The 25,722-nt window shown below is 44.2% G+C and overlaps 1 protein-coding gene across 5 annotated transcripts in view; it reads left to right on the top strand.

Moving 5' to 3' along the window:
• Nucleotides 1-8,737: 8,737 nt before the first annotated feature.
• Nucleotides 8,738-25,722, top strand: part of BICD1 (BICD cargo adaptor 1) — a 253,912-nt gene continuing 236,927 nt past the window's right edge. For all 5 annotated transcript variants that reach the window (XM_077807517.1, XM_077807516.1, XM_077807519.1 and 2 more), the window contains exon 1: nucleotides 8,738-8,950. In XM_077807517.1, coding sequence (XP_077663643.1) covers nucleotides 8,738-8,950 — 213 coding nt within the window. The remainder of the gene's footprint in view (nucleotides 8,951-25,722) is intronic.

Here is a 25,722-nt window from a genome sequence, read left to right on the forward strand (position 1 = left end):
CAACATCCTAGGTGGGAAAATATTTACCCTAATAAAAGGAATGTCCAGTAGTCGAAACTTATTGTTTCTCTCCCTTGCAAGTGTAAACTACTCTTGCGAGAGCTGGCGTCGCCCAGACAGACCAGCCCCAATTTGGCATAAGAAAGGAGAAAGAGAATAAAGGAGTACAGAGGTATAAGTATGGGACCTACAGCACCATGATTTTTGAGTGCTTTTCACTATCTATCTGTTGGTCAGATAAGTGACAGCCTCCCAAGGCTTCTGCAGCTAAGAGGGTCCCTAAGCCTTGTCCCTTATTCGTCTTTCCGCGGAATTGAGTGACCGATCCTGGCTTGGCACCGCTGGAATCGAGAGATGCAAGGAGGGTAAGAAGCACCCACACCTGATCTCCTATCTTTAGTGTACACATATTTTGAAATAGAGCTCTATACTTTGTTTTCTTTCTTTGGGATTGTGGCTTCAGTTTTGTAACTTGTTTGTGTGTGTAACATCTCTACATTTAAATAAGTAGACACTAGCAATTTTGTAACCACATGATTAGAATCTAGTTTAATAAATTTTGGTAACCATTTGTGCATAAGCCTGACTTGTTTCTCTGGTTTACTGTAAAGCAGCCAACACAATTAAAGAACCTCAGCCGTTTTGGCTCTAAAGCCTGGCCATTAGGTGAGAGTACTAAGAGCCTAGCATTGAGTTGTGCCGCCTCCACGGGGCAAACTCTTGGGGCGCCTGTCAGTCAATCCTGACTACCCACTGCGAAGGAGCTCTGAGCTCTAGCAGTTAAAGTCACAGGTGTTTAGGACCTTGGGGCATCCGTCAGCCTAGCCCGGGTTGCCCGCCGCGAAGGGACAGTGCGTCCTAGCGGTTAAAGTCACGGATGGTATAAAACGGGCATAGCTGGCACCTCACCAAACATCCTTGGCCATCGGCTAACAGAGGTTATTTAATATCAGTAAAGTGATTTGAGATCCTCCTATAAGAGGTATTATTCAACCCACTAGTAGTACTAACTATTACTGTTCAAGCCTTCTACAGGGTGACTGGCTGAAATCATTACACAAGAGGAAACTAACTCCAAAGAATAAAAGTGAAGAAGAAATAATAATACAGGTAAATCAGATCTGTCAACTCTTAATAAGATGCAGGCACATGGGTTCTGAGCTGTCAAAGGCAGAAAGCATAAAGAGAGATCTGGGCAGGGCATAAAAGTCCATGAGATAACTTATGTTTATGCAATGAAATTATATAAAATAGTCACAGTATGCTTAGGGCTGTGCACTTTTACTATTAAGTAAATACCTGATGGCCCCAGAACTGTGGCCTAGAACCAGTCCTTAATTTGCACCTCCATGCAGCTAGCCTTAACTTTTATTTTTCATGGGAAATAAGGATGGGATCAGGGGGGTCTCAGCCAAGGGGGATCCAGTTGAGTGGATTTCCAGAAAAGATTAGACAAATCCAGAATGTGAGTACCTTTATCTCATACTGCAACACCTTCTTTGATAAAGCCATCATCAGCAGAATGCCATTTACAGCATCAGGTGCCTTGCTGTGGTGCTTCTCATGGCAGCCAGGGCTGAGACTCACCTTGTTGCCACTTGCATCCAGCATGGAGGAGTCTTGCCTATGCCAGTTGGGTGTTAGCTCCATAATGAGCCATGCAGGCTTTCTTCGCTGGGCCATATCAGCCCTGCCTCTGTCCTGCAGATTGACAATAGATGCACCCCTGAGTCTCTTCAAAGTGTCCCTCTGTAGTGTCCAGCCTCCCTGATCACTGGATACCCACATATATCCCAGATTCTCTGTTCCCAAAAAGAAAAGGAGTACTTGTGGCACCTTAGAGACTAACAAATTTATTTGAATAGAAGCTTTCGTGAGCTACAGCTCACTTCATCGGATGCATTCAGTGGAAAATACTGTGGGGAGATTTATATACACACAGAACATGAAACAATGGGTGTTACCATACACACTGTAACGAGTGATCAGGTAAGGCGAGCTATTACCAGCAGGAGAGCGGGTGGGGGGGAACTTTCTGTTGTGATAATCAAGGTGGGCCATTTCCAGCAGTTGACAAGAACGTCTGAGAAACAGTGCGGGGGACGTCAGGGCGGGGAATAAACGTGGAGAAATAGTTTTACTTTGTGTAATGACCCATCCACTCCCAGTCTTTATTCAAGCCTAAGTTAATTGTATCCAGTTTGCAAATTAATTCCAATTCAGCAGTCTCTCATTGGAGTCTGTTTTTGAAGTTTTTTTGTTGAAGAATTGCAACTTTTAGGTTTGGGGTGGGGTGGGGAGAAAACCGGATTTGTGCTGGAAATGGCCCACCTTGATTATCATACACATTGTAAGGAGAGTAATCACTTTAGATAAGCTATTACCAACAGGAGAGTGGGTTTGTGGCGGGGGGGGGGCGGGAGAAAACCTGGATTTGTGCTGGAAATGGCCCACCTTGATTATCATACACATTGTAAGGAGAGTGATCACTTTAGATAAGCTATTACCAGCAGGAGAGTGGGGTGGGGGGAGAGAAAACTTTTTGTAGTGATAAACACCCATTTTTTCATGGTTTGTATGTATAAAAACATCTCTGTATTTTCCACAGTATGCATCCAATGAAGTGAGCTGTAGCTCACGAAAGCTTATGCTCAAATAAATTGGTTAGTCTCTAAGGTGCCACAAGTACTCCTTAACTTTTAGGTCTGTAATCAAGTGACCAAAGAGATTGAAGTGTTCTCCGACTGGTTTTTGAATGTTATAATTCTTGACGTCTGATTTGTGTCCATTTATTCTTTTACGAAGAGACTGTCCAGTTTGACCAATGTACATGGGATAGGGGCATTGCTGGCACATGATGGCATATATCACAGAACCACTAACCCAGGAACCTATCCTTGCAACAAAGCCTGTTGCCAACTGTGTCCACATATCTATTCAGGGGACACCATCATAGGGCCTATTCACATCAGCCGCACTATCAGAGGCTCGTTCACCTGCACATCTACCAATGTGATATATGCCATCATGTGCCAGCAATGCCCCTCTGCCATGTACATTGGTCAAACTGGACAGTCTCTACGTAAAAGAATAAATTGACACATGTTTATTTCCCCTACCCCCACCCCACTGTTCCTCAGACTTTCTTGTCAACTGCTGGAAATGGCCCACCTTGATTATCACTACAAAAGGTTCCTCCCCCACCCCACTCTCCTGCTGGTAATAGCTCACCTTAAGTGATCACTCTCATTACAGTGTGTATGGTAACACCCATTGTTTTATGTTCTCTATGTATATAAATCTCCCCGCTGTATTTTCCACTACATGCATCCGATGAAGTGAGCTGTAGCTCACGAAAGCTTATGCTCAAATAAATTTGTTAGTCTCTAAGGTGTCACAAGGACTCCTTTTCTTTTTGAGAATACAGACTAACACGGCTGCTACTCTGAAATCTGTTACCAAAGGAACAGTGTATCCCAGTTTACCAGTTTTACCTCTTAGACCATCGGTCCTGTATATCACACAACACGTGAGTTCAGTTATGGCAAAACAATAGGAAATTTATTTAAGAAAGAATAGAGATTTGGACAGAAACAAGTGTGAGTGATGGAAACAAGTGGTTTCATAAAAAAACAAAATCCTAAACAAGAAATTACCTTTCCTATCTAATAAAGTAGATTCCCATCCCTAAGTTCAGTTTTTGCAGTGCTTGCTAGCCCCACAGAGGTACTATCAGTCTTTCATGAAGTATCCCTGTTCATCAAGGTCCCTCCTCAGTGAATGGTCCCCTAGTGTCTTTCTCTATCATGTGATATACTGAATCAGTCTTTTGTCTTTATTCACAGAGAGAGTGATCCCTTGCTGTCATTCCTTTTCACTCCCAAGTGGTTTTGATGTTTATAGTTTCTTTGATGGGTTTCCATTGACTTTCTGGGTTGGTGCAAAGGTGGACACTGAGCAATGCATTACATAATTGGCTAGCCAGAGAAGATAGCAACTCCCTCCCATCTGAATGGGTCATCACCAGAAATATGATTCCCTAGTGCAGTGGTTCCCGAACTTGTTCTGCTGCTTGTGCTGGGAAAGCCCCTGGTGGGCCGGGCTGGTTTGTTTACCTGCCGTGTTTGCTGGTTTGGCTGAGCGCGGCTCCCAGTGGCTGCAGTTCGCTGCTCCAGGCCAATGGGAGCTGCTGGAAGTGATGGCGAGTACGTTCCTTGGCCTGTGCCTTTCTCACTGCTTAGATAAATTTTACTTTGAAGGGTAACCTTCAGCAGATTGCACTTCAAAGGGCTATAAAAGAAAGGAGCAGAGAATCCTAGACTATCAGGGTTGGAAGGGATCTCAAGAGGTCATTTAGTCCAACCCCCTGCTCAAAGCAGGACTAATCCCCAATTTTTGCCCCAGATCCTTAAATGGCCCCCTCAAGGATTGAGCTCACAACCTTGGGTTTAGCAGGCCAATGCTCAAACCACTGAGCTATCCCTCCCCCTTAGAACCACAAGTTATCTGCTTCACCAAAGGAGACAAAGGACCCAGCACCTTTAGGCCTCTGGGAGAGATCCTGACTGAGGAGAGGGTCAGTCATTGTCTTGCAGGAAAACTGTAGTTGAGAGAGACCATCTAGAACAAAGCCTTGAACCAAAACTTGCTAGATTAAGTTTTCGATTTGCAGATGTGTGTTTTCACTTTTATTTGCTGGGAACTATTTTCTAACTTTCTTTCTTATACTGGAATTCACTTAAAAGCCTATCTTCTTTTGTTAATAAACTTGTTTTATTTTTAATCTAAACTAACCCTGTGCTGAGTTTGAACTAAACTGTTTGGTACCATGAGTTAAAATAATAAACTGTTGACTATTGACTCCTTAAAGGGCCAATGAATCTTAATATCCCCCTGATTGTTCCAGGACAGGGCTAGACATTTCAGAACTCACACTTTTGGGAAAATTCAGGGCTGGGGAGAGTGTGAAGTCACCATTCCAGTTGTTAACCAAGGCTGATGGAAGCCAGTGGAAATCTGTGGTATTGCACACAGGGTCCAGGATTCAAAGCACTGGACCAGGGCTGCCCAATACATACACAGAGTGCATGCTTGTTGCTGACTTTGTGTCCCAGACAGAGAGCCACAGGGACAAGGCATTGTGTGGGGTACAGGGTAAGAGGTGACACAACTCTTCATGGGTCTGGATTGTACCCCAGAATTGGGGCACTATGCTGCAACTGCTAGGAGATGCAGTGCAGGAGGCACAGCCCAGGAGAGTGAGGAGATAATGGCGGCAAATGATGGGCTCTACTGGGGGTGGAATATCCCCCAGCATAATTAGAGCAGCCGTAGGAGTTATTCTCAGTTAGGACAACTTTCCCCCAACTGCCAGGGAGCTGCTCCACAGTCCCGAACAGCTGGAGTTCACTCCATCTCCCACTCGTGGCTTCGCTGCATCCTCCCACCTCCGCTCCCCAAAATCAAGGACTCTATGGGGAAGGGGCAGCATAAGTCTCCCTACATTGTCTCTGTCAACCCTGTGCTAGGAATCTCAGTTAAAAAAAGAAAATCTCACTCGCCTACTGTGTGGAAAGAAATATGGCAGCAAGATGCCAAAATGTAATCAGTCAGGCCCCTCATCTCTTTTACTGTGCCCAGACTGGGTTTGTGCATGTGGCGAGGTGGTGCTTGTGTATGAGACAATGAACAAACTGATTTCAGTGGAGTTAGACCAAGGCTGGAGTAGCCCTGTACATCCAGTTGCATCCATCGATTTCCATACAAATCTTTGTCATGAACACATATAACGGTCTAGTATCTCTCAACACCATGTATTTTTTAGCTCTGAACTTAAACAGTTTGTTTTTCAATCTATTGTTGAACAATTATTTATGTAAGCTTTGCTTCTAAAGTGGCATGAGTAGAAAGTTCAAGAGAACAGCAACACAGCACTTTCAAACCCTAGCAAGTCAAGGAAAATACATGCTCCCTTCCCTCCCCCAACCCATTTTATTGTTGGTTTCTTGTATCTTTCATCCTGTTTTAGGAAAAAATGTTGCTGGATGAAGCAAGCATGGAGTAACTGGCTTTTTGGCCTTGTTTTGATGTTTAATTACTTGCAGAAGCCTGTCACTGCTTTGTCTGCTTTGCTGTGAATATTCACTCTTATTTCTCAACTACAATTTGTTAGAAGTTTCCTTGTTTGCTTAAAAGCTACTTTCCAACTACAGAATAATGTAGCAAAGTTTGTTTGGTGTTTTTAACAAATAATTATTGCTTTCTTTCTTTATCTCATTTTTGTTTTCAAGGAAGCAGGAAATAAACACAATTTTAGTATTTTAAGCAGATGGACCATGTTGGAATAATAACATTGAACTCTAATATGTCTAGTAACAAATCTCAAAGTACCTTACACAAGAAAAAAAGTATCATTATCTCATTTTACAAATGGAGAAACTGAGGCACAGAGATGACATAACTTGTCCAAAGTCACACAGCAGGTCAGTGGCAGCGCTGCGATTAGAATGCAGCTCTCCTGACTCTTAGTACAGTGCTCTGTCCACTGAACAATATTATCCCTGGTTTTAAAGACAGCATTTAAAATATAATTAGTCTTTCTCAGACAAATCACATTCTAGTTAGTAAATCTAATTTTCCTAATATTTTGAAAATAGAAGATTTTCAGGAAAACCTGATGCAATAGGGTTTAGTAGGGATTAGGACTCCATTCTTAGTTTTCAACACTGACTTTATATGAAAATTAGAGCCACAATCCAAATTCTGTTCCATGTACGTGTTTCCCCAGTGAAGACCAGTCAGTTATTCCACAACAAGCCTGTGAAAGCTACAGGCTGTGCTCTTGTCCATGTAATGGACTGGAGTGAATCTCAGCTTCTGTTTTTAACAGCACAGTCAGTACTGTCACCATCAGAGAAACATGCTCAAAAAGCAAAAGGGCTAGTCATTAAGAGATTTAATGAATATGTACAGGCAAGACTTCAAAATTACAGTGGCTGATCTTACTAAACATGCAGCATCTTAGAAATACAAACACAGGACTTAGTACTCTCAGGGTGCATGTATGCTGTGGGTATGATGTGCACAACACAGAGGTCAGTTTGTATCCATAATACACTCTGTGTGTATTATAATAATCTCCCTGATTTTTCAATTTATTAGACAATGAAGTGGAGAATTCCAAACCTTGGGGCCGCACTGTCACAGGGTCGGGGTTGTGTAGGCAGGGTGGCAGGCTCTGTTCCTTTCTTGCGAGGAAGAGGAAGAGAAACAGGGCGCTTTCTTCTCGGTGGCTAAATTATTCAGACTAATGAGTGTTTCCATTCCCATAAACACACTTCCCAACGTTCAGTATGGTTAGGACAGAGTTGTACTGAGACAGCCTGGGGAGACTGACATCTCCCATAGGATACAGGATTTGCCATACTGACACATACCCAAAGTCCAACCGGTGCCATATAGTATCTCTGACAGTGGCCAACATCAGATACCTCAAAGGACGGTGTAAGAATCCTGCCTTCCATGAAGATTTCAGCCTAATCCCAGTGAGGGTGGAAGCCGGGATCATAGAATATCAGAGTTGGAAGGGACCTCAGGAGGTCATCTAGTCCAACCCCCTGCTCAAAGCAGGACCAATCCCCAATTTTTGCCCCAGATCCCTAAATGGCCCCCTCAAGGATTGAACTCACAACCCTGGGTTTAGCAGGCCAATGCTCAAACCACTGAGCTATCCCTCGCGCCCCAATGTGTTTGTGTGTTCTAGGGTAGGAGGATGAATGACTTTGGGGTTCAGTAATATGTGTGTACTGACAGGGGTGTTGCCTTACAGTGAATTTTTAGGGGTCTGAGCTGTCCCCCCTCTGATACCCTCTTTGCAACGCTCTGTTTGCAAGAGTGCAGATGCATTGACAGGAAGTAGATGAGGATTGTTTCCTGCTCTTCTCCTTTTGCAAACCTGCCAGAGAATAACCTGGTGGGCGTCTGTGTGGGATTTCTGGGCTGGGGGTGGGAGGGAGAGCGAGCGAGCGAGCCAGAGAGAGAGATGTATACGTATGAACAAACCTCTGTGGAGGCAACCACAAACACTCCTGCCCTCGAGGGGAGAGAGAGGCGACATCACTGCTACTTTCCCATCTCTCCTCCCTTCCTTCGTCCTTTCTGCCTCTCCTTCCTCCTGGCCGCTGGGGAGAGGTGTGTAGGGGGGTGGCTGGCTGGGGAGGTGGCTGTAGTCTCTCTCTTGCTGTGCTATGGTAATAATTGTCCCTTCCCCCCCCAGCCCAGCCTTCCTCCCCATCTGCTTTCTCCTCCTCTCGTTTGGTTCCAGGCAGGCAGCAGACAGACTGCATCATTTTTTTGCACCGGCTGCAGCAGCAGCGGGGAGAGCGGGAGCAGGTGGAGAGTTCAGAGACTGCAGTGAAGCTGCCCTCGAGACATGGCGGATCAGTGCCTCTGAGGAAGCAAAAAATCCCCAAGCTGCCTCCGCTCCCAGCCCCGGCTCGCTGGGCGGCTGCTGCCAGGCCAAGGAGCAGGAGAGAAGCGGCCAGAGGACAAATGGTGCTGCAGCCTTTTCTTTGATTTCCTCCCCTTCTTCTCCATGTTGCATCTCTCTTCAGGGCTTCAGTCCGTGTAGCCGCTGCTGCTAGCAGGAGCATCCAGGGACAGTGCCACCCAGCCCTCCCTTCCCCCACCCCCTCTCCATCTATCTGTCCGTCCAGCCCGCCAGCCATCCACAGGGGCTATGGCTGCAGAAGAGGTATTGCAGGCCGTGGATCACTACAAGACGGAGATCGAAAGGCTGACTAAGGAGCTCACCGAAACAACCCGCGAAAAGATCCAGGCTGCTGAATATGGGCTGGTGGTGCTGGAGGAAAAACTCACCCTGAAGCAGCAATATGACGAGCTGGAGGCTGACTATGATTGCCTTAAACAGGAGCTGGAGCAGCTGAGGGAGGTGAGTTAGCGGATGCTTTTCTCTCCCCTTCCTCTTCTCCCTCCCGAATAAACCCCATGCACTAAACGAAACGAAATAAGGAAAGGTGCCTAAGGAGCTCTTCTTACTGATGCCCTCTGATAATCTACCTGAGCCCCTTGATCAGACATGGAAGCAAAAATGGCCTTGTGGAGAATGTGTGTAAAGAACCCTAGAGGCATGAATTGATGAGATGGGGAGGAGTGATTTATTTCGGGGCCCAAGAGTCAGCAATGACTGTAGAGTTTAGAGTGGATTATATGACGTTTTAAACTACTTAAGATGCCAATGATACGTAGGCATTGCCCTAACCTGTGTAGCAAGATAACAACTGGGAACCACAACTTCTAATAGCAGACATTGGCAGCACTGGGAAATACTTCAGCCATACATGAATGTTTGGCCCTTATTTAAAGAGAAACACTTGGTGAAACCTGGACAATCTCAGTATATAATATTATGGGTGTTATGTATTATGGGTGTATGGCATGTGTTTGCATAGCCAGTATTATCCTATCTAATCTCTAAATTTTAAAATGGTCTCATCTTTGTTTATAAAGACAGAGCAAATTAATTCACACACAAAAATTACATTGATGTAATTAAGTAAACCTTTGGAGAAGAGGAGGAAACGTATAAGAATGATCTTTTCTGAACATTTAAAGTAATGTTTTTCTTCTGTAAAATTATATTGCCATTTATAATCAAATATAGGGAAGATCTATTCAGTGAGAAACAATGAACTAGATATTTCTCATTGAGAACAGTAATTTGTTGACCAAGCTTATAAATAACATATCTACATATGTGTTCAGACACTAAGCTGTATGCACTTTTATAAATATTTGTTTATACATGACAAGGTTTTGTTTTACCTCCTGATAAATGTGATAAGTTAAATACTTTGTTCCAGTGACCAGGATAGTTTTCAGAAATAATATTTTTGTAACAGAGTTATCTGATTTGTTGTGCTGCTCACACTCACGCTCTTATTAAGCTCTTATATAAAAGGTAGAGCTGAGGTTTTCCTCCAAAACTCACTGGTCCAGTGCAGTGGGCTCAGGATTTGAAACCAGTGACCTCAGCTTCCTGGATTGGGATGGGTAACTTGTGCTGTCATGAGGGCTGAGCTGGTAAAAGTGGTCCAGTAGTAAAAGGGAACTATAACGAAGGTGCAATTATAAAATGTAATTGATAGGGAAAAAGGAGATATAAGTAACAGCATCTGGCTGTGATCTTCTCAAAGCAGTGTACATCAGTGCTGATCAGGAACTACTGAGGACACAGGGTTGGGCATTAACAGAGGGGCAATGATTAATGCAAGAAATAAAATTAAATGTGAAAAAATTAAGCTTGAGCAGTTATTCAGCTCCTGATGTCTGTGTTGACAAGATTTGTTGACATTAGAAAACCTATAGGTATAAATTCTATTCTGATTTACACCCCACTGAAGCCTATGGGATTGCACGGGGTGCCTATCAGCACAGAATTGAGTCCACAGAACCAAATCCTTGTCTCTGGACCCACAGGCTGTGGAGGATTGGGCCAAAAGAAATCTGATGAGGTTCAACAAGGACAAGTGCAGAGTCCTGCACTTAGGACCGAAGAATCCAATGCACCGCTACAGACTAGGGACCGAATGGCTAGGCAGCAGTTCTGCAGAAAAGGACCTAGGGGTTACAGTGGACGAGAAGCTGGATATGAGTCAACAGTGTGCTCTTGTTGCCAAGAAGGCCAATGGCATTTTGGGATGTATAAGAGGGGCATTGCCAGCAGATCGAGGGATGTGATCGTTCCCCTCTATTCGACACTGGTGAGGCCTCATCTGGAGTACTGTGTCCAGTTTTGGGCCCCACACTACAAGAAGGATGTGGAAAAATTGGAAAGAGTCCAGCGGAGGGCAACAAAAATGATTAGGGGACTGGAACACATGAGTTATGAGGAGAGGCTGGGGATGTTTAGTCCACGGAAGAGAAGAATGAGGGGGGATTTGATAGCTGCTTTCAACTACCTGAAAGGGGGTTCCAAAGAGGATGGCTGTAGACTGTTCTCAGTGGTAGCTGATGACAGAACAAGGAGTAATGGTCTCAAGTTGCAGTGGGGGAGATTTAGGTTGGATATTAGGAAAAACTTTTTCACTAGGAGGGTGGTGAAGCACTGGAATGTGTTACCTAGGGAGGTGGTGGAATCTCCTTCCTTAGAAGTTTTTAAGGTCAGGCTTGACAAAGCCCTGGCTGGGATGATCTAATTGGGGATCAGTCCTGCTTTGAGCAGGGGGTTGGACTAGATGACCTCCTGAGGTCCCTTCCAACCCTGATATTCTATGATTCTATGATAGGAAATAACCATTGAGGGAGGAAGGGGAAGAATCCTTTTGCTCCCGGACATGAAATGGCAGTGAAACCATTCCACAGTTGCTAATTGAGTTCCAGGATCCTGGCTCTCTCTGGCGTATATATCAATTCTGGAGAGGAGGGCAACTCCCCTGAGCTGTACATCGTGGCGTACAGGGCATTTAAACCCTCTCAGCAGGCTACCAGAATTCTGTTCTTCCTCCTGCTCCCTGCAGAAGAGCTACTGATTCTGTTACATATAAGTAGAGCTTTGCACGGATACAAAATTTATATTCACATCCGATTCGCGATCTACAAACATGGTCCATGGATATCCGCATATGCAGAAGTGAAGCGGGTATCCACATCCACAGAAGTAAAGCAGGTATCCACATCCACAGAAATAAAGTGGGTATCCACAGTGAATAGAATTGTTGAGGAACTGGCTGGAACCTGCTGAAAGCGATTCCATATCAATGCAGAATCCCAACGAGACAATAGAAATCCCCAGTGACTTAAACATTGACACCTACGAAACCACAACCAAGTCCCCAGCTCAGGAACAAAAACTGAGATGTGACCCGCAGAGGATAGAGTGTGTGCTTCTGGTTCTGGGGGAGCGTGGCTGCTCTCTCCTGTGACTGACTAAGGTGGTCAGAGAGAGAAAGAGGCTGAAATGGAGTTCTCTACAGCTTGGCTGGTGAATTGCTCTGGCTTGACCAGAATGGACTGTGATTTAACCTTTCTATTTCTCTACACTGACCTAAGGACTTCCAGTGCTGTGTTCCAGTGGACTAACAAATCCCACTGTGTTTTGACAATGCTGCTTGGCTGTCCCTGCAAATACTTGCCTTAGTCTCTGAAGAGTGTATAAGTCTTTAGCAGAAGGCTACCTCAGTTGGATTTCCACCAGCACTGGGCAGAGGTCAGCAGATGCTCAGTCTAGGATGTGGTGAGGCTGTGTGGCCTGCCCTGGCCTGAAGGAAGAGTAGGACTCCTTGGGGATCTGCCACACTAAAGGGATTCCTCTAAGAGACTGATTAAAAACTGGAGCATAGCACAGATCCTGTGGATCTGTGACACATGCAATGGAAACAAGTCAGTAAGACTGAAAGAAAAATGCTGTCAGACTTGCATTAGGTGCATCCTGACTGTGGAAAATGTGAACCCTTATTTCACTGGTGATCAGTTACTGACGTGTACAATACAATGAAAACTTAAAAAGGAGGAAGGTGTCCCATACTGTTGTGTTAAACCAGTCTGTTCCTGTGCAGCAGTATGCACAGACAGGATAGTGTTGTAGGGATAAAGTCAGTTGCCCCAGTTCAGGTTCCCTCCAAAACCTATGAAAAATGGCCTCTGTGTGTCTTCTGAAACATGCACTGCAGAGGGTATTCTGGGGTGTGGGCTGCACATGTAGGCAACTAAGACCTTTGACTAAGCAATGGTAGAAGTCAGTGGCAGATTTAGAGTTAGTGGGGCCCTGTGTGCAGCTTCATTTTCAGGCCTCCCCCCACCCTCAGGACCCAGCCAAGAAAAGGAACATTCTATCTTATCTCCTCCCTGTTTTTCATTCTTTTTTTCTTCATCCTCCTCCTATATTATAAGTAATGCAAAGTAAATGAAAATAAAGTGAGGTACCTTGATTGGGGCAGAGGGTTGGGGTGCAGAAGTGGGTGTGGGGGTTGGGCTCTGTGAGGGAGTTTGGGTGCTGGGTGCGGGCTCTGGGCTGGGGTGGGGGTGTGGGGGTTGGGCTCTGTGAGGGAGTTTGGGTGCTGAGTGCGGGCTCTGGGCTGGGGCAGGGGGTTGGGATGCGGGAGGGGGGTAGGGCGGTGGTGCTTACCTTGGGCAGCGCGGCTCCCAAAGTGACCGGCACACACACCCCTCTGGCAGCAGCTCGTAGGTGGGGGTGGGGTCAGGGGGTCTACGTGTGCTTCTGCCCTCAGGCGCCGCCCCTGCAGCTCCCATTGGCCTGCCAATGGGAGCTGTGGAGTCAGTGCTCAGGGCGGGGCAGCACGCAGAGACATGCCGGCCACTTCTGGGAGCAGCGCAGCATGGAGGGAGGGAGGGAGGCAGAGCGGGCAGGAAGCCGCCTTAGCCCTGCAGCTGTCACATTTCTGTGCCTCCCCTTGGGGGGAGGGGGGCAGCAGGTTTCCGTGTTTGTTTCATGGTAAATCCACTCCTGGTAGAGGTGGAACTCCCAAGACAGATTATTTTGCTTCTACAAGAATTATCTGTGTGTGTATGTGTGTGGTTTGTGCATGGGAGGAAGGACTGGGTTTCAAGCTATTTTCATTGTATATTTGCCACGTTCTGAATTCATTTGCACACTGGGATAGAATTTGGGTCTATATTTGTACTGACACAGGTATTCATTCAATTAATGAATTATTTCATTATTATACCCTTACATTCTGCTATTAGCAACTCTTTGCACGTTATCACTGATCAGACAGACCTGTCACTTTAACCTTTGCCTCCCTATTGGATGTGCCCCATTGGATGCAAGAAACATACCATGAAACTCAATCCTACAGTCCTTACACTTTCAAAACTCCCATCACTTCAAAGGGACTTTTCTATAAGGACTGCAGTAGGAAGCCTCAAATTTGAAAGAATGAAATATTTTTCAGTATTATGGGTCAGTGAGACGGGAAAGTAAATCCACGGTAGGGAGTAGCAGTGCAATCAATTGTAATGCATTGCATTAAATATTAATTTCTGTACATATGATTTATGGTGTGCCACCATTAAAATACAAATCACTGTGGTGGCCCATGACATTTCTTGTACAGTAGTTAAAATGGCCATATTTTAAACAAAGAGTTTGGTGTTTTGAGGTGTCATGATGTTACATGATACAAAAGATATGAGGCTGTAATCAATGAGCTAATAGCACACTTGACTTCCAGTAAGTGAAGTAGTTATTACATTAAGTCTGCCGTCCAGGTTTAAGAGCATTTGGTGGGAAGAAATGAGGAATCAATCAGCTATTATCTTTTGTTTTCGAAGAGTTGAAGCAATTAGTAGGAAGGTGAAAACAGAGATGCTGCTTTGCTGAGTTTACAGCTTTCAAGGTTGTAACATGGAGTTGTAATAGCTGTAGGTTTTAAGGGAGGATTGGCAGAATAGTTAACAGTATGCCAAATGTCCATGAATTTTATCATTTTAAAAGCTCTTTTAGTTCTGTTGATTTTTTCCCCATCTTATAAATAAGGTTTCTGTTCATCACTAGTTTACATTTCAAGTATAAAAACTGAATTTTAGGCTTGCAGTGGCAATGTCTTGCTTTTAGGCACCAAGTCAGCAAGGTACTTAAGCACATGTGTACCTGTAATCATGTGAGTAGGGATTCAGTAGGACTATTTAAATGCTTAAAGTTATGCATGTGCTTAAAATATCTTGTTAAACTGGGGGCTTAACTGCCTACATTTAATTGTTTTCTGGAAACTATTCTGTTTTTTTTTTATAGAGTTTGTGTTTTTGCATGTTCACATATTAGCACTTGCAGTGCAATTCCTGCAATAAGAATAATTTTTGTAATTACTTTTTCACTAAAATCACTTTTTCACTAAAAAGTTAACAGGCACTAGAGACCTCAGTTAAAACACCAGGTTGCTCCTAAAGAGTGGGCCAGGCCCAACTGAAGAGGCATCCCAGCTGTGGGAGGAGCTGGGGTGGTAAGCCTGAAGGGAGGGAGCTGCAGGGAGATAGCTAGGGAAAGATCTCTTCAATACCTCTGTGGTTCCTAGAGGGTGAAAGAAGGGCTAGAAAGAGGCAGAGGTACAGTAAGACCGGGGACGGGGAGGGTCATGGAAAAGGGCCTGAAGGAAGGCCAAGGTAGGAGGAAGTCTTCTACAGGGTTCCTAGACTGGAACCCAGAGCAGAGGGAGGGTCTGGGTTTCCCTTCCAGTCTACCAGAAAACGCAAAGGGGACAAGAACTATTGAGTTTGGACCTTACCACTAGGGAGGGAGAAAGCCCTGAAAGGCATTGCTCTGCACAAGAGTGGGAGGACAACTTTACAGAGGCTGGAAACGGGTGAGGAGTCTGGAGGAATGACCCCAGGTAGGAGTGAAGCAACCAATGTCCTGAGAGAGGGGGTGTGAATGGGAGGCATTTCCCCTTAACGCCGAGTGCCTGGGACAAGAAGAGCAAGGGAGGGAAGGGGCGGCTTCAAACAAGAAGGGAGAATGTGGGGCACTAATAAAAGTTGTTGTCTAAGGGTGTGCTGGCCCTTCAATAGCTGTGCCAGAGTCCCCATCCTGTAACTTCCACATCCCTTCACTGCTCCAATCTTCCCCGCTACCAACATTCCTTCTTCTGATACAAAGCACAGCTTTGCCAGTGATAGTAAAACCACGTCCCGCGAGTGAAGTGCGTTATACCAGTAAAAGCACAGCTTTGCCTGTACAGCTGCATCTACACGAGGGACTTCTGCCAGCACAGCAATGTTGGTCAGGGATCACACATAATTTGTGGCCCAGGTGTGCTCAGAAAAAGGTAGAACTAGGTGATTTTGTAAACAGCTGATTTTAGCGGGACCTCCTGCTCAAGTGTGAACCACTAACTCTACCCCGTGTCCCCATGAGCCACAGCAAATTTCAAAACAAGCCAAATAAGCGTGTGTATTTTAACACACTTACAATAGTGGACCTTTAAACAGAAAGCGGCGATGCTTAGCCTGATAGTGGAGATGCACTCTGCTGTACTAAATCCAGCTGGAATATGACTTGTTTCCCTTTTCCTTAATTAAGCCATTTTTACCTTTCTCTATTCCCTCTGAGAAATACTGTCAATTTATGGGATCCTGACGACACAAATGGTCAGATTTTAACTCCTAAACTATTAAGAGTGGGAACTTGTGCCATATGTTATTTGAACTTTAATTTTCCATAGATTTTCAATAAAATCTTGTATTAGTACAAAATCTGAAATGATTGATAAAGGTGTTAATGGGTGGAACATGCATTATTATTGTTAAGTTAAATATTTCCTGTTTAAACTTGGGAATTAAGGTTATGGATGATTGAATAATTTTAAGTCTAAGGGTCTTAATCTATGTGAAATTAGGCCCTTGGTATTAGAATTGTTTTATATAATTTGGCTGCCATCCTTTCTTTGAATCTGTTATGAAAAAATAATCTTCTGCTTCATGGCTTTTCAGCAGTTTTGCCTTCTTGAGGGCATGACATGTGCAATCTGGATAATTGTTGTACTTGGAGCTGAACATGGAGCTCTCTTGCAAGTGTGATTGGGGCGAGACTGTGGTGGGGAAAAGGAAGTTCTGGCCGAAAGTAACAATTTGTGTAAATTTATCAGAGTAAGATTAGGAAAATTCTCAAAGTCAGATATAAAGGTTAAATCAGCACCTGGGTAGTTTTTATTTACACTGTGCCACTGGCATTTGGAGGAAAATATTTCAAGGTCACATTGGGTATGTCTACACTGCAGTTAGACACCCACAGCTGACCTGTGCCAGCTGAGTCGGGTTTGCGGGGCTCAGGCTAAGAGGTTGTTTAATTGTGGAGTAGACACTTGGGCTTGGGCTGCAGCCTGAGCTCTGGGGCTGTCCCACCTCAAGGCCCTAGAGGCCTTGAAACAGACTAGGCTTGTGTTCTTCCATATTGTGCACAGATACAACGATGACTGGAGTGGGGACGTATAAGTGCTAGATACATTCTCAATTCTTTCAGGTTTCAGAGTAACAGCCGTGTTAGTCTGTATTCGCAAAAAGAAAAGGAGTACTTGTGGCACCTTAGAGACTAACCAATTTATTTGAGCATGAGCTTTCGTGAGCTACAGCTCACTTCATCGGATGCATACCGTGGAAACTGCAGCAGCCTAAATTAATAGTATCCAATTTGCAAATGAATTCCAATTCAGCAGTTTCTCGCTGGAGTCTGGATTTGAAGTTTTTTTGTTTTAAGATAGCGATGTCTGTCTGTATCTGTGCAAGTTTTTTCATGCAGTTGATAGATTTCCACTCCATACGGCTAAATGCAGTGCCTTGCATAATGACAGGTTTCAGAGTAACAGCCGTGTTAGTCTGTATTCGCAAAAAGAAAAGGAGTACTTGTGGCACCTTAGAGACTAACCAATTTATTTGAGCATGAGCTTTCGTGAGCTACAGCTCACTTCATCGGATGCATACCGTGGAAACTGCAGCAGCCTAAATTAATAGTATCCAATTTGCAAATGAATTCCAATTCAGCAGTTTCTCGCTGGAGTCTGGATTTGAAGTTTTTTTGTTTTAAGATAGCGATGTCTGTCTGTATCTGTGCAAGTTTTTTCATGCAAAAAACTTCAAATCCAGACTCCAGCGAGAAACTGCTGAATTGGAATTCATTTGCAAATTGGATACTATTAATTTAGGCTTAAATAGAGACTGGGAGTGGCTAAGTCATTATGCAAGGTAGCCTATTTCCTCTTGTTTTTTCCTACCCCCCCTCCCCCAGATGTTCTGGTTTAACTTGGATTTAAACTTGGAGAGTGGTCAGTTTGGATGAGCTATTACCAGCAGGAGAGTGAGTTTGTGTGTGTATGGGGGTGGGTTTTTGGAGGGGGGTGAGGGAGTGAGAGAACCTGGATTTGTGCAGGAAATGGCCTAACTTGATTATCATGCACATTGTGTAAAGAGTTGTCACTTTGGATGGGCTATCACCAGCAGGAGAGTGAATTTGTGTGGGGGGGTGGAGGGTTAAAAAACCTGGATTTGTGCTGGAAATGGCCTAACCTGATGATCACTTTAGATAAGCTATTACCAGCAGGACAGTGGGGTGGGAGGAGGTATAGTTTCATATTCTCTGTGTATATATAAAGTCTGCTGCAGTTTCCACGGTATGCATCCGATGAAGTGAGCTGTAGCTCACGAAAGCTCATGCTCAAATAAATTGGTTAGTCTCTAAGGTGCCACAAGTACTCCTTTTCAATTCTTTCAGTTGGCCTGCCAGAGGCTGAGAGTGAACCTATGTAGGTTTTTGGCTGCTTCGCTCTGTGGAAGTATCACCATCATGATCCTCCTTTGTGGGATAGTCCCTTACGGCCGTGGTTCTCAAAGCCAGTCTGCCGCTTGTTCAGGGAAAGCCCCTGGCGTGCTGGATAGGTTTATTTACCTGCCGCGTCCGCAGGTTCGGCCGATCACGGCTCCCACTGGCCGCGGTTCGCCGCTCCAGGCCAATGGAGGCTGCGGGAAGGGCGGCCAGCACATCCCTTGGCCCGTGCCGCTTCCCGCAGCCCCCATTGGCCTGGAGTAGCGAACCGCGGCCAGTGGGAGCTGCGATCGGTTGAACCTGTGGACGCGGCAGGTAAACAAATCGGTCCGGTGCACCGGGGGCTTTCCCTGAACAAGCGGCGGACCGGCTTTGATAACCACTGCCTTACGGGATTTGTAAAATTCTGTTGGATGAGGGGGAGAGCACAGGGAAAATACATTTAGCCACATTTTCCTATTAAACAGGCAAGTTTTATTATCCTTTTTTACATATGGGGAAACTGAGGCAGAAAGCAGTTAAGTGACATAGGGCTTGTCTACATGAACAATTAGTTTGTGGGAAACTGGGATGTGAATGTGCCCTGAACTAGCCTGCTGCAGACTAATTGTTTGTGTAGACCCTGCTGATCTGTGATAACAGTTTAATGTGCTCTGATCTACTCCTGTTTCAAAAAGACTAGATCAAAGCTCATTAACAAACTGTTAATGGACACAGCAGGTTCCACATGGACTGTCTGCAGCAGGCTACATTCACACCCCAGCTTCCCCAAAACTAATTGATTGTGTAGACAAGCTCCATGTCACTTAACCTCTCTTGCATTCACACTTCAGCTTGCCTCGAAGTAATTGTTATAGATAAACCTCAGGTGAAAGCTTTGTAGTAATTCATAGATAAACCTCAGGTGAAAGCTTTGTAGTAATTCGCTGGCTGATCTGGAAATAGAACCCAGAGATCTCTGGCTCCCAATCTCATGCTTAATCTGGTATGCTTAAATCTCATGCCCAGTTTGAGCCCTGTGACTTGTTTTATTCATTTATTAAACATTCAAAGTAGTCACTGAATTATAATTTGTATCATTGATATCCTGGATAAATAAAGACAAGAATTTTTCTTTCGCACATTGAAGGTTTCTCAGTGTTTTACAAAGCAGTAAAGAATTATACTGTTCTGAGTAAACCTGAAAGGTTTGTGCCCTGAGCAATAACAGGTGTACACAACTTTGGATTTAAACCTTGATGTTGAGAGAATGTATTGGTCAGGAATTTGGGTTATCTTGTAATCTTTCTGAAAATGGAGTGGGATAGAGACATACAGAAAAGATTTCATTTTAACACCTAACCTGAAGAATGGCCTCTCTAACAATGTACCGTCCTTTCAGTACTGCACATAAAATGTGGGATGAAATCCTGAACCCACTGAAAGTCAATGGCAAAACACCTATTGACTTCAATGGGGCCAGGATTCTTACCGCAGTGGCTGAACTTGTGACCAGCACCCTACTGGCTGAAAGCACTCTCAGCAGAACGTGACTGTTATACATTGTGACTTTTGGTTCCTTCCCACCAAAAAACAAAACAAAAAACAGAGTAGGGGTAACAAAGATCCCATGGTTGAGCACCTCACTGTCATGGGTCACAAAGAGATAGCTCCAGTCTTCCTGACTCTTTGTATAATATACAGTAAGGACAGTTATTTCACACAGGAATAGTCACTGACTGCCTTTAGGACTGATGCTGCCAAGTGCTGAGGGCCCTCTAATTTCACTGACTTCCTGGGGAGGTGAAAGCACTGAGCAACTCTTGGGAGGAGTTCAGCGCTTTGAAGGTTTGCACACATCAGGGGTTAGATAATTTCTTATCTTCTCTAGAATTTAGAGGCTGGTGGTTGTCCATTTGGTTAAAAAAAAAAATCATAATTTAAAAACTTTTCCTTTGTTTCACTCAATACAGAGCCAAATACTATTCTCAGTTGAATACTGTAGGTGTAAATCTGGAGTAACATCACTTAGGATGTTGGTGTTACTCCAGATGTACACCTGTACAACTGAAACTGGCTGGATTTGATGTTAAATGGTGACCTTTGGAATTTCAGGAACATACAATGAAGTCCCTGTTAAAGTTTTAGGCCCAAAATGTTCAAATCTTGGTGCCTAAAAGTGAGGTACATAAAATATGTCTTTAATCATCTACACAGAAGCAGCTGTTTTTGTTTTGTTAGAGGTGCTGAGCAATCCCAGCTCCCATTGACATCAATGTGGCCTTCATTTACTCACCCACTTTGGAATATAGGTCACTTCTATGTGGATGCCTAGAAGTAGGTTTAAGAGCACAACTTTAAGGCATCTAAATAACACTGCATCTGAAGAAGTGGGTTTTTTACCCATGAAAAATTATGCCCAAATAAATCTGTTAGTCTTTAAGGTGCCACTGGACTCCTTGCTGTTTTTCTAAATAACACTGTTTTTCATGCAAGGATACAATGGGTATGTGTAGTACTGAATAGAATTTGTGATGTAGTACTGTAGATCAGTGGCTCTCAATCATTCCAGACTACTGTACACCTTTCAGGACTTTGATTTGTCTTGCGTACCCCAAAAGTTACCCCTCACTTAAAATCTACTTACTTACAAAATCAGACATAAAAATACCAAATTGTCATAGCACACTATTACTGAAAAAATTGCTTACATTCTCATTTTTACCATATCATTATAAAATAAATCAATTGGAATATAAATATTGTACTTACATGTCAGTGTATAGTATATAGAGCCATATAAACAAGTCATTGTATGAAATTTTAGTTTGTACTGACTTGGCTAGTGCTTTTATATAGCCTGTTGTAAAACTAGGCAAATATCTAGATGAGTTGATACACCCCCTGGAAGATCTCTGCATACCCCCAGGGGTACACGTATCCACTGCTGTAGATCATGACAGGTTCAAAGTACTCTTAACTTTTATTCCCTTCTTCTCTGCAGTAGAGTGGCTCAATATACAAAAGGGCAGAAATGCAATGCCATCCATAACAGACCATCGGCACTCAGTGTTTGAAAAATACTTTTCAATCATACTCTGGGCTATGACTGGTTAGCTTTACAGCCATTCCTATATTTTGTTGCTTTTTTGATGTGCATTTGTAGTAGATATTAACCTCAGGTGAACCTCCTGCCCGCAATCTCTTAGCAAGTAAAACGAGGAGGTGGGCCTTGCTGGGGAGTTGGTGCATCATTTATCTATGTTTAATAGGAAAAGCTAATGTTGCATGGCTTTTTTTGTGTGGAGTCCTCACTGAAGGGATCATAGGGATTGCCGTGGGCAAGATGGACCTTGGCAGTAAGACATCCCATTGGAATTGAAATGCCAGGAGAATAAGGTGTCACGGAGCACAGGGCGTACATACCAATGACACTTGCTTTTTTGCTGCTTCCCTGGGATCTGCTTGTTTTCCTGCTCAATCCATTCAGAAGAAGTTGCCTGGGGGTGGGGGGGAAGGAGTGGGACAGGACGGACCCTGCACCCTCCCCCAAAACGATTTATGGGAAATCCACAAGGAGATCCTTTGTGGGGATTTTCTCCCCCTGGCCTTTACTGTGGTATTTCCATGGGAGTTTTGTCTTATTCAAAATAAGAAATGTCTACTTCAAGTGGTTTATCAGCCTTCCTTAGTGGAAAGTAATCACATTTTTATCTGTAACTACTTGGAAAACAGTCAGAAATCTGATACATAGAACCTTTAAGAGACTGCAGTTCAATTCTTTGTGCCCTCTGTAAAGAATGGAATTGCAGCTTTGAAGTGACAGGAAGATTATGAATACCCAAGTGTCTAAGGTAGGAGTAGCCTTGGATGCAGAGGAAAAGTCAGAGCGAGTGAATCAGCATGACCTTGGTTGCTGCCAGAGCAATGGTTAATGCACACAGCCTGAACAATGGTTGCCATTGGTAGGGTGCTTTAGCAGGAAGTGCCTGCCGTGATATAAAACACACTGGACTAAGCCCTGATGAAAAAGCATGCTATGTGTATGACCGGTGAAAGGGACAAAGAGGACTCTACACTGTAGTGAGAAACTACCTCAGCATAATACTGAAGTCTGTCATTTGTAACGCTATCTTTTACTTGTAGTAGCTACAATGATTTCACTGTTTTAAAAACGAAGCCAAAGTACTGTATGTATTGCCAAATTTCATTCCACCTCCTGGGCTGTTAGCAATGTCGGCTGTACTTATTGTGTATTCATATTTACTTGTATTAAATTAGAACCTTCAGGCACTGACTCTCTACAGAGCCTAGCATAATATGGCCAAAACAAATGAGAGACAGTGCCTGCCCCAATGAGATTTCAATCTAAATTGACCAGACAGGCAAAGGAAACAGTATTATCCCCATTTTACAGATGGGGAACTGAGGCACAGGGAGGTCAAACAGTTTAGCCAAGGTCACACAGGAAGTCTGTGCAGGAGTCAGGAATTGAACCCTCTTGACCCCTAGTCCGGTGCTTTAATCACAAGACCCACCCCCTCCATTCCTCCACTGTAAAAACTTAATGAAGGATCAGGGTGAAAACCGGCTGAACTAAAATTTCCCTTGCAAAAAAAGATTTTTGGTTTCTTGATCCATTGTCTCAACATTTGTGTGTTAGAACTATCAGCGCAGTCATGAAAAACTTTCACTGATTCCCCATCTATGTCTATAGCTACTGTAGAATTACTTTCCTCTTCCAAAAGGCCTTTTGTTGTCATTCACCCATCTCCCTTTGTGATCTCATCTCTCTCTTCCCCCATTTGCACCTTCTGCTCTGCCTCTTCTGCTCTCCATTCTGTCCTCTTTTTTTCCATTAGAGATTGACCCTTTCCTGCTGCCATTCCAGGCTTTTGTAGCAGTCTACCCATCTCCTTCCTTCTTACATTCTCTGGATCTCTTTCCAAAACAGAGCTCCAACCCCTCCTCTTCTCTGCTATGAATGGGAACCTCACATTGGCATTTGCTATTAATTAGGGCTGGGTGCAGTTTTTCCACTGAAATGGTTTTCAATGGAAAATTTAGGGAGTTGTCTAAATGATTTTTTTTTTTTGCAGAAACTGTGTGCTTTCTACAGAAAAATTGGACTTTTGCCCAAAAACATTTGGACCAGAATCTTTAGGTGTTATTTTTTTTTTGACAAACTCTAAATTATTCTGTGGGAGAAAATATATTCCAACCAACTCTCCTATTGACAAGGCTTCGTGCCTCTCCTCGTCTGCTGTCGCCATCTAATCTCATACTCGCTCCCACAACAAAGTTTTCATTGTTGTAACACTGTGTGTTAAAAAAAGTTAGCTTGCAATTGTTTATTGTGTGGAGTTCTGAAACGTGGGATGCTCTTTGTAGTTGTGGTATTTGAGAAATGTACATTTAATCTCCGATCCTGCAAGACGCGAGCCTCTGCAGTTCCAATATCTCACAAGAGGCATTCGACACCATCGGGTCCTTGTTGTGGAGCCGTTCACAATGGTTAGAGTTACAGTGGAACATGGAAGAGAGCCTTCGAGAAGCAGTGGATAGGGCATTGGGCTGGGAATCAGGAGCTCTGTCACTGATCTGCTGTTTGACTTTGGGCAAGTCACTTCCTCTCTTTGGTTATGTCTGTACTGCAATGACAGGGTGTGATTGCTGCTTGTGTAGACATGCCAGAGCTAGCTTTAATGGAGCTAGCTCAGGTACTGAAGCAGTGATGCTGCAGCAGCACACACTTGGGCATTGGCTAACTGCTTAAGTATCCAGATTTCCAGATGGGTGCAGACAAGCCATGCTGAGGCCTTTGCTGTTGTGTGCTTCACCCCCCTGGGATTTCAACAGACCATAGCCTGAGAGCAGTATACCCATACCATTTGACCTCCCACCCTTTGTATGTCTTGTCTATTTAAATTATAAAGTCTTTGGGACACAGGACTGTCCATTACTATATATTTGTACTAAAGCTAGCACAGGGAGGCCGCCACCGTGATTAGGACCTCTAGGCACTGTTGCAAAGATTTTGACAGTCAGGGGTTGGGAATACTGAACACATTAAATTGCTACTCAGAAGGAACAGTTACATTTTTGATTGCTTCATACCTGTGAGGTTTTATGAGATGACAATTGATGTATGTTAAAACCTTTTAAACATAATGCAAAATATTGATTCTGATCTCTTCACTTTTGTATTGCAAGGCTGCATGTAATAGTCTGGAGAGCCATAGATTCTAAGGACAGAAGAGATCATTGTGATCATCTAATCTAACATACTGTATAACACAGTCCATAGAACTTCCCTGAATTAATTCCTGTATGAACTAGAGCATATCTTTTAGAAAAATAATCTAATCTTGATTTAAAAATGGAAGTGATGGGGAATATATCACCACCCCTGGTAAATTGTTCTAATGAATAATTACCTTCACTATTAAAAATTTGTACCTTATTTGTAGCCTGAATTTGTCTAGCTTCAACTTTCAGCCACTAGATCTTGTGATACCTTTTTGTCTGCTAGATTCTATTATCAAATAGTTGTTCCCTATGTAAATACTTGTTAACTGTGATCAAGTCACCCCTTAACCTTTTCTTAAGCTAAAGAGAGTGAGTTCTCCTGGAGTCTATTCCTGTAAGGCAAGTTTTCCAATCCTTTAATCATTCTTGAGGCTTTTCTCTGAACCCTCTCCAATTTATCACTATGCTTCTTGAATTGTGGACACCAGAACTGGACACAGTATCCCGGTAGTGGTTGCACCAGTGCCAAACCCAGAGGTATCTATACATAGGATCACATTAGTCCTTTTGGCCACTGCGTTGCACTGGAAGAGATGTTCAACTGATTATCCACCAAAACCTCCAAATCTTTTTCAGTTACTGCTTCCCAGGACAGAATCCCCCATCCTGTAAGTATGGCCTACACTATTCATTCCTAGATACCGTATATACTCGTTCATAAGCCAAATTTTTTTAGTAAAAAAGGGAAGCATCAGAGAAGGGGGTTGGCTTATGAACGGGTATAGAGATGGGGGGAGGTGGGACACAGCCTCCTCCCCACTCACAACAGAGGGGGCAAGGAGAGGCAGCACAGCCAGCAGAGCCAGAAGGGAAGAGGTGGGGCCAGAATCTCTCCGCTTGTGGCCACTCTCCTCTCCCCCCAGCCTCTGAAGCAGCTGCAGCTCTGGGGCTGGCAGGCTGCAGCCGCGCCGCCCAGCCTACCGGAGCAGCTCTGGCCAGGCCAGAAACATCTTCCCCTGGCCCGCCCCAGGTAAGGTGGGAAGGGATGGGATGGGGAGAGTGTGGGGGTCCTGGGCTAGGGGTAGGGTCATGTGGGGGGTGGTCACAGGGGTTACTCCCCTGACCCCCAGCTTTTCCTCCCCCCAAAAATTTCCCCACCACTTGCTGTCCCAGCCCATCAGGGTAAGGGGCTGGCAGGCCGG

The sequence above is a fragment of the Eretmochelys imbricata genome, chromosome 1 (assembly GCF_965152235.1).
Source record: "Eretmochelys imbricata isolate rEreImb1 chromosome 1, rEreImb1.hap1, whole genome shotgun sequence".
In the NCBI taxonomy this organism is placed as follows: domain Eukaryota; kingdom Metazoa; phylum Chordata; order Testudines; family Cheloniidae; genus Eretmochelys; species Eretmochelys imbricata.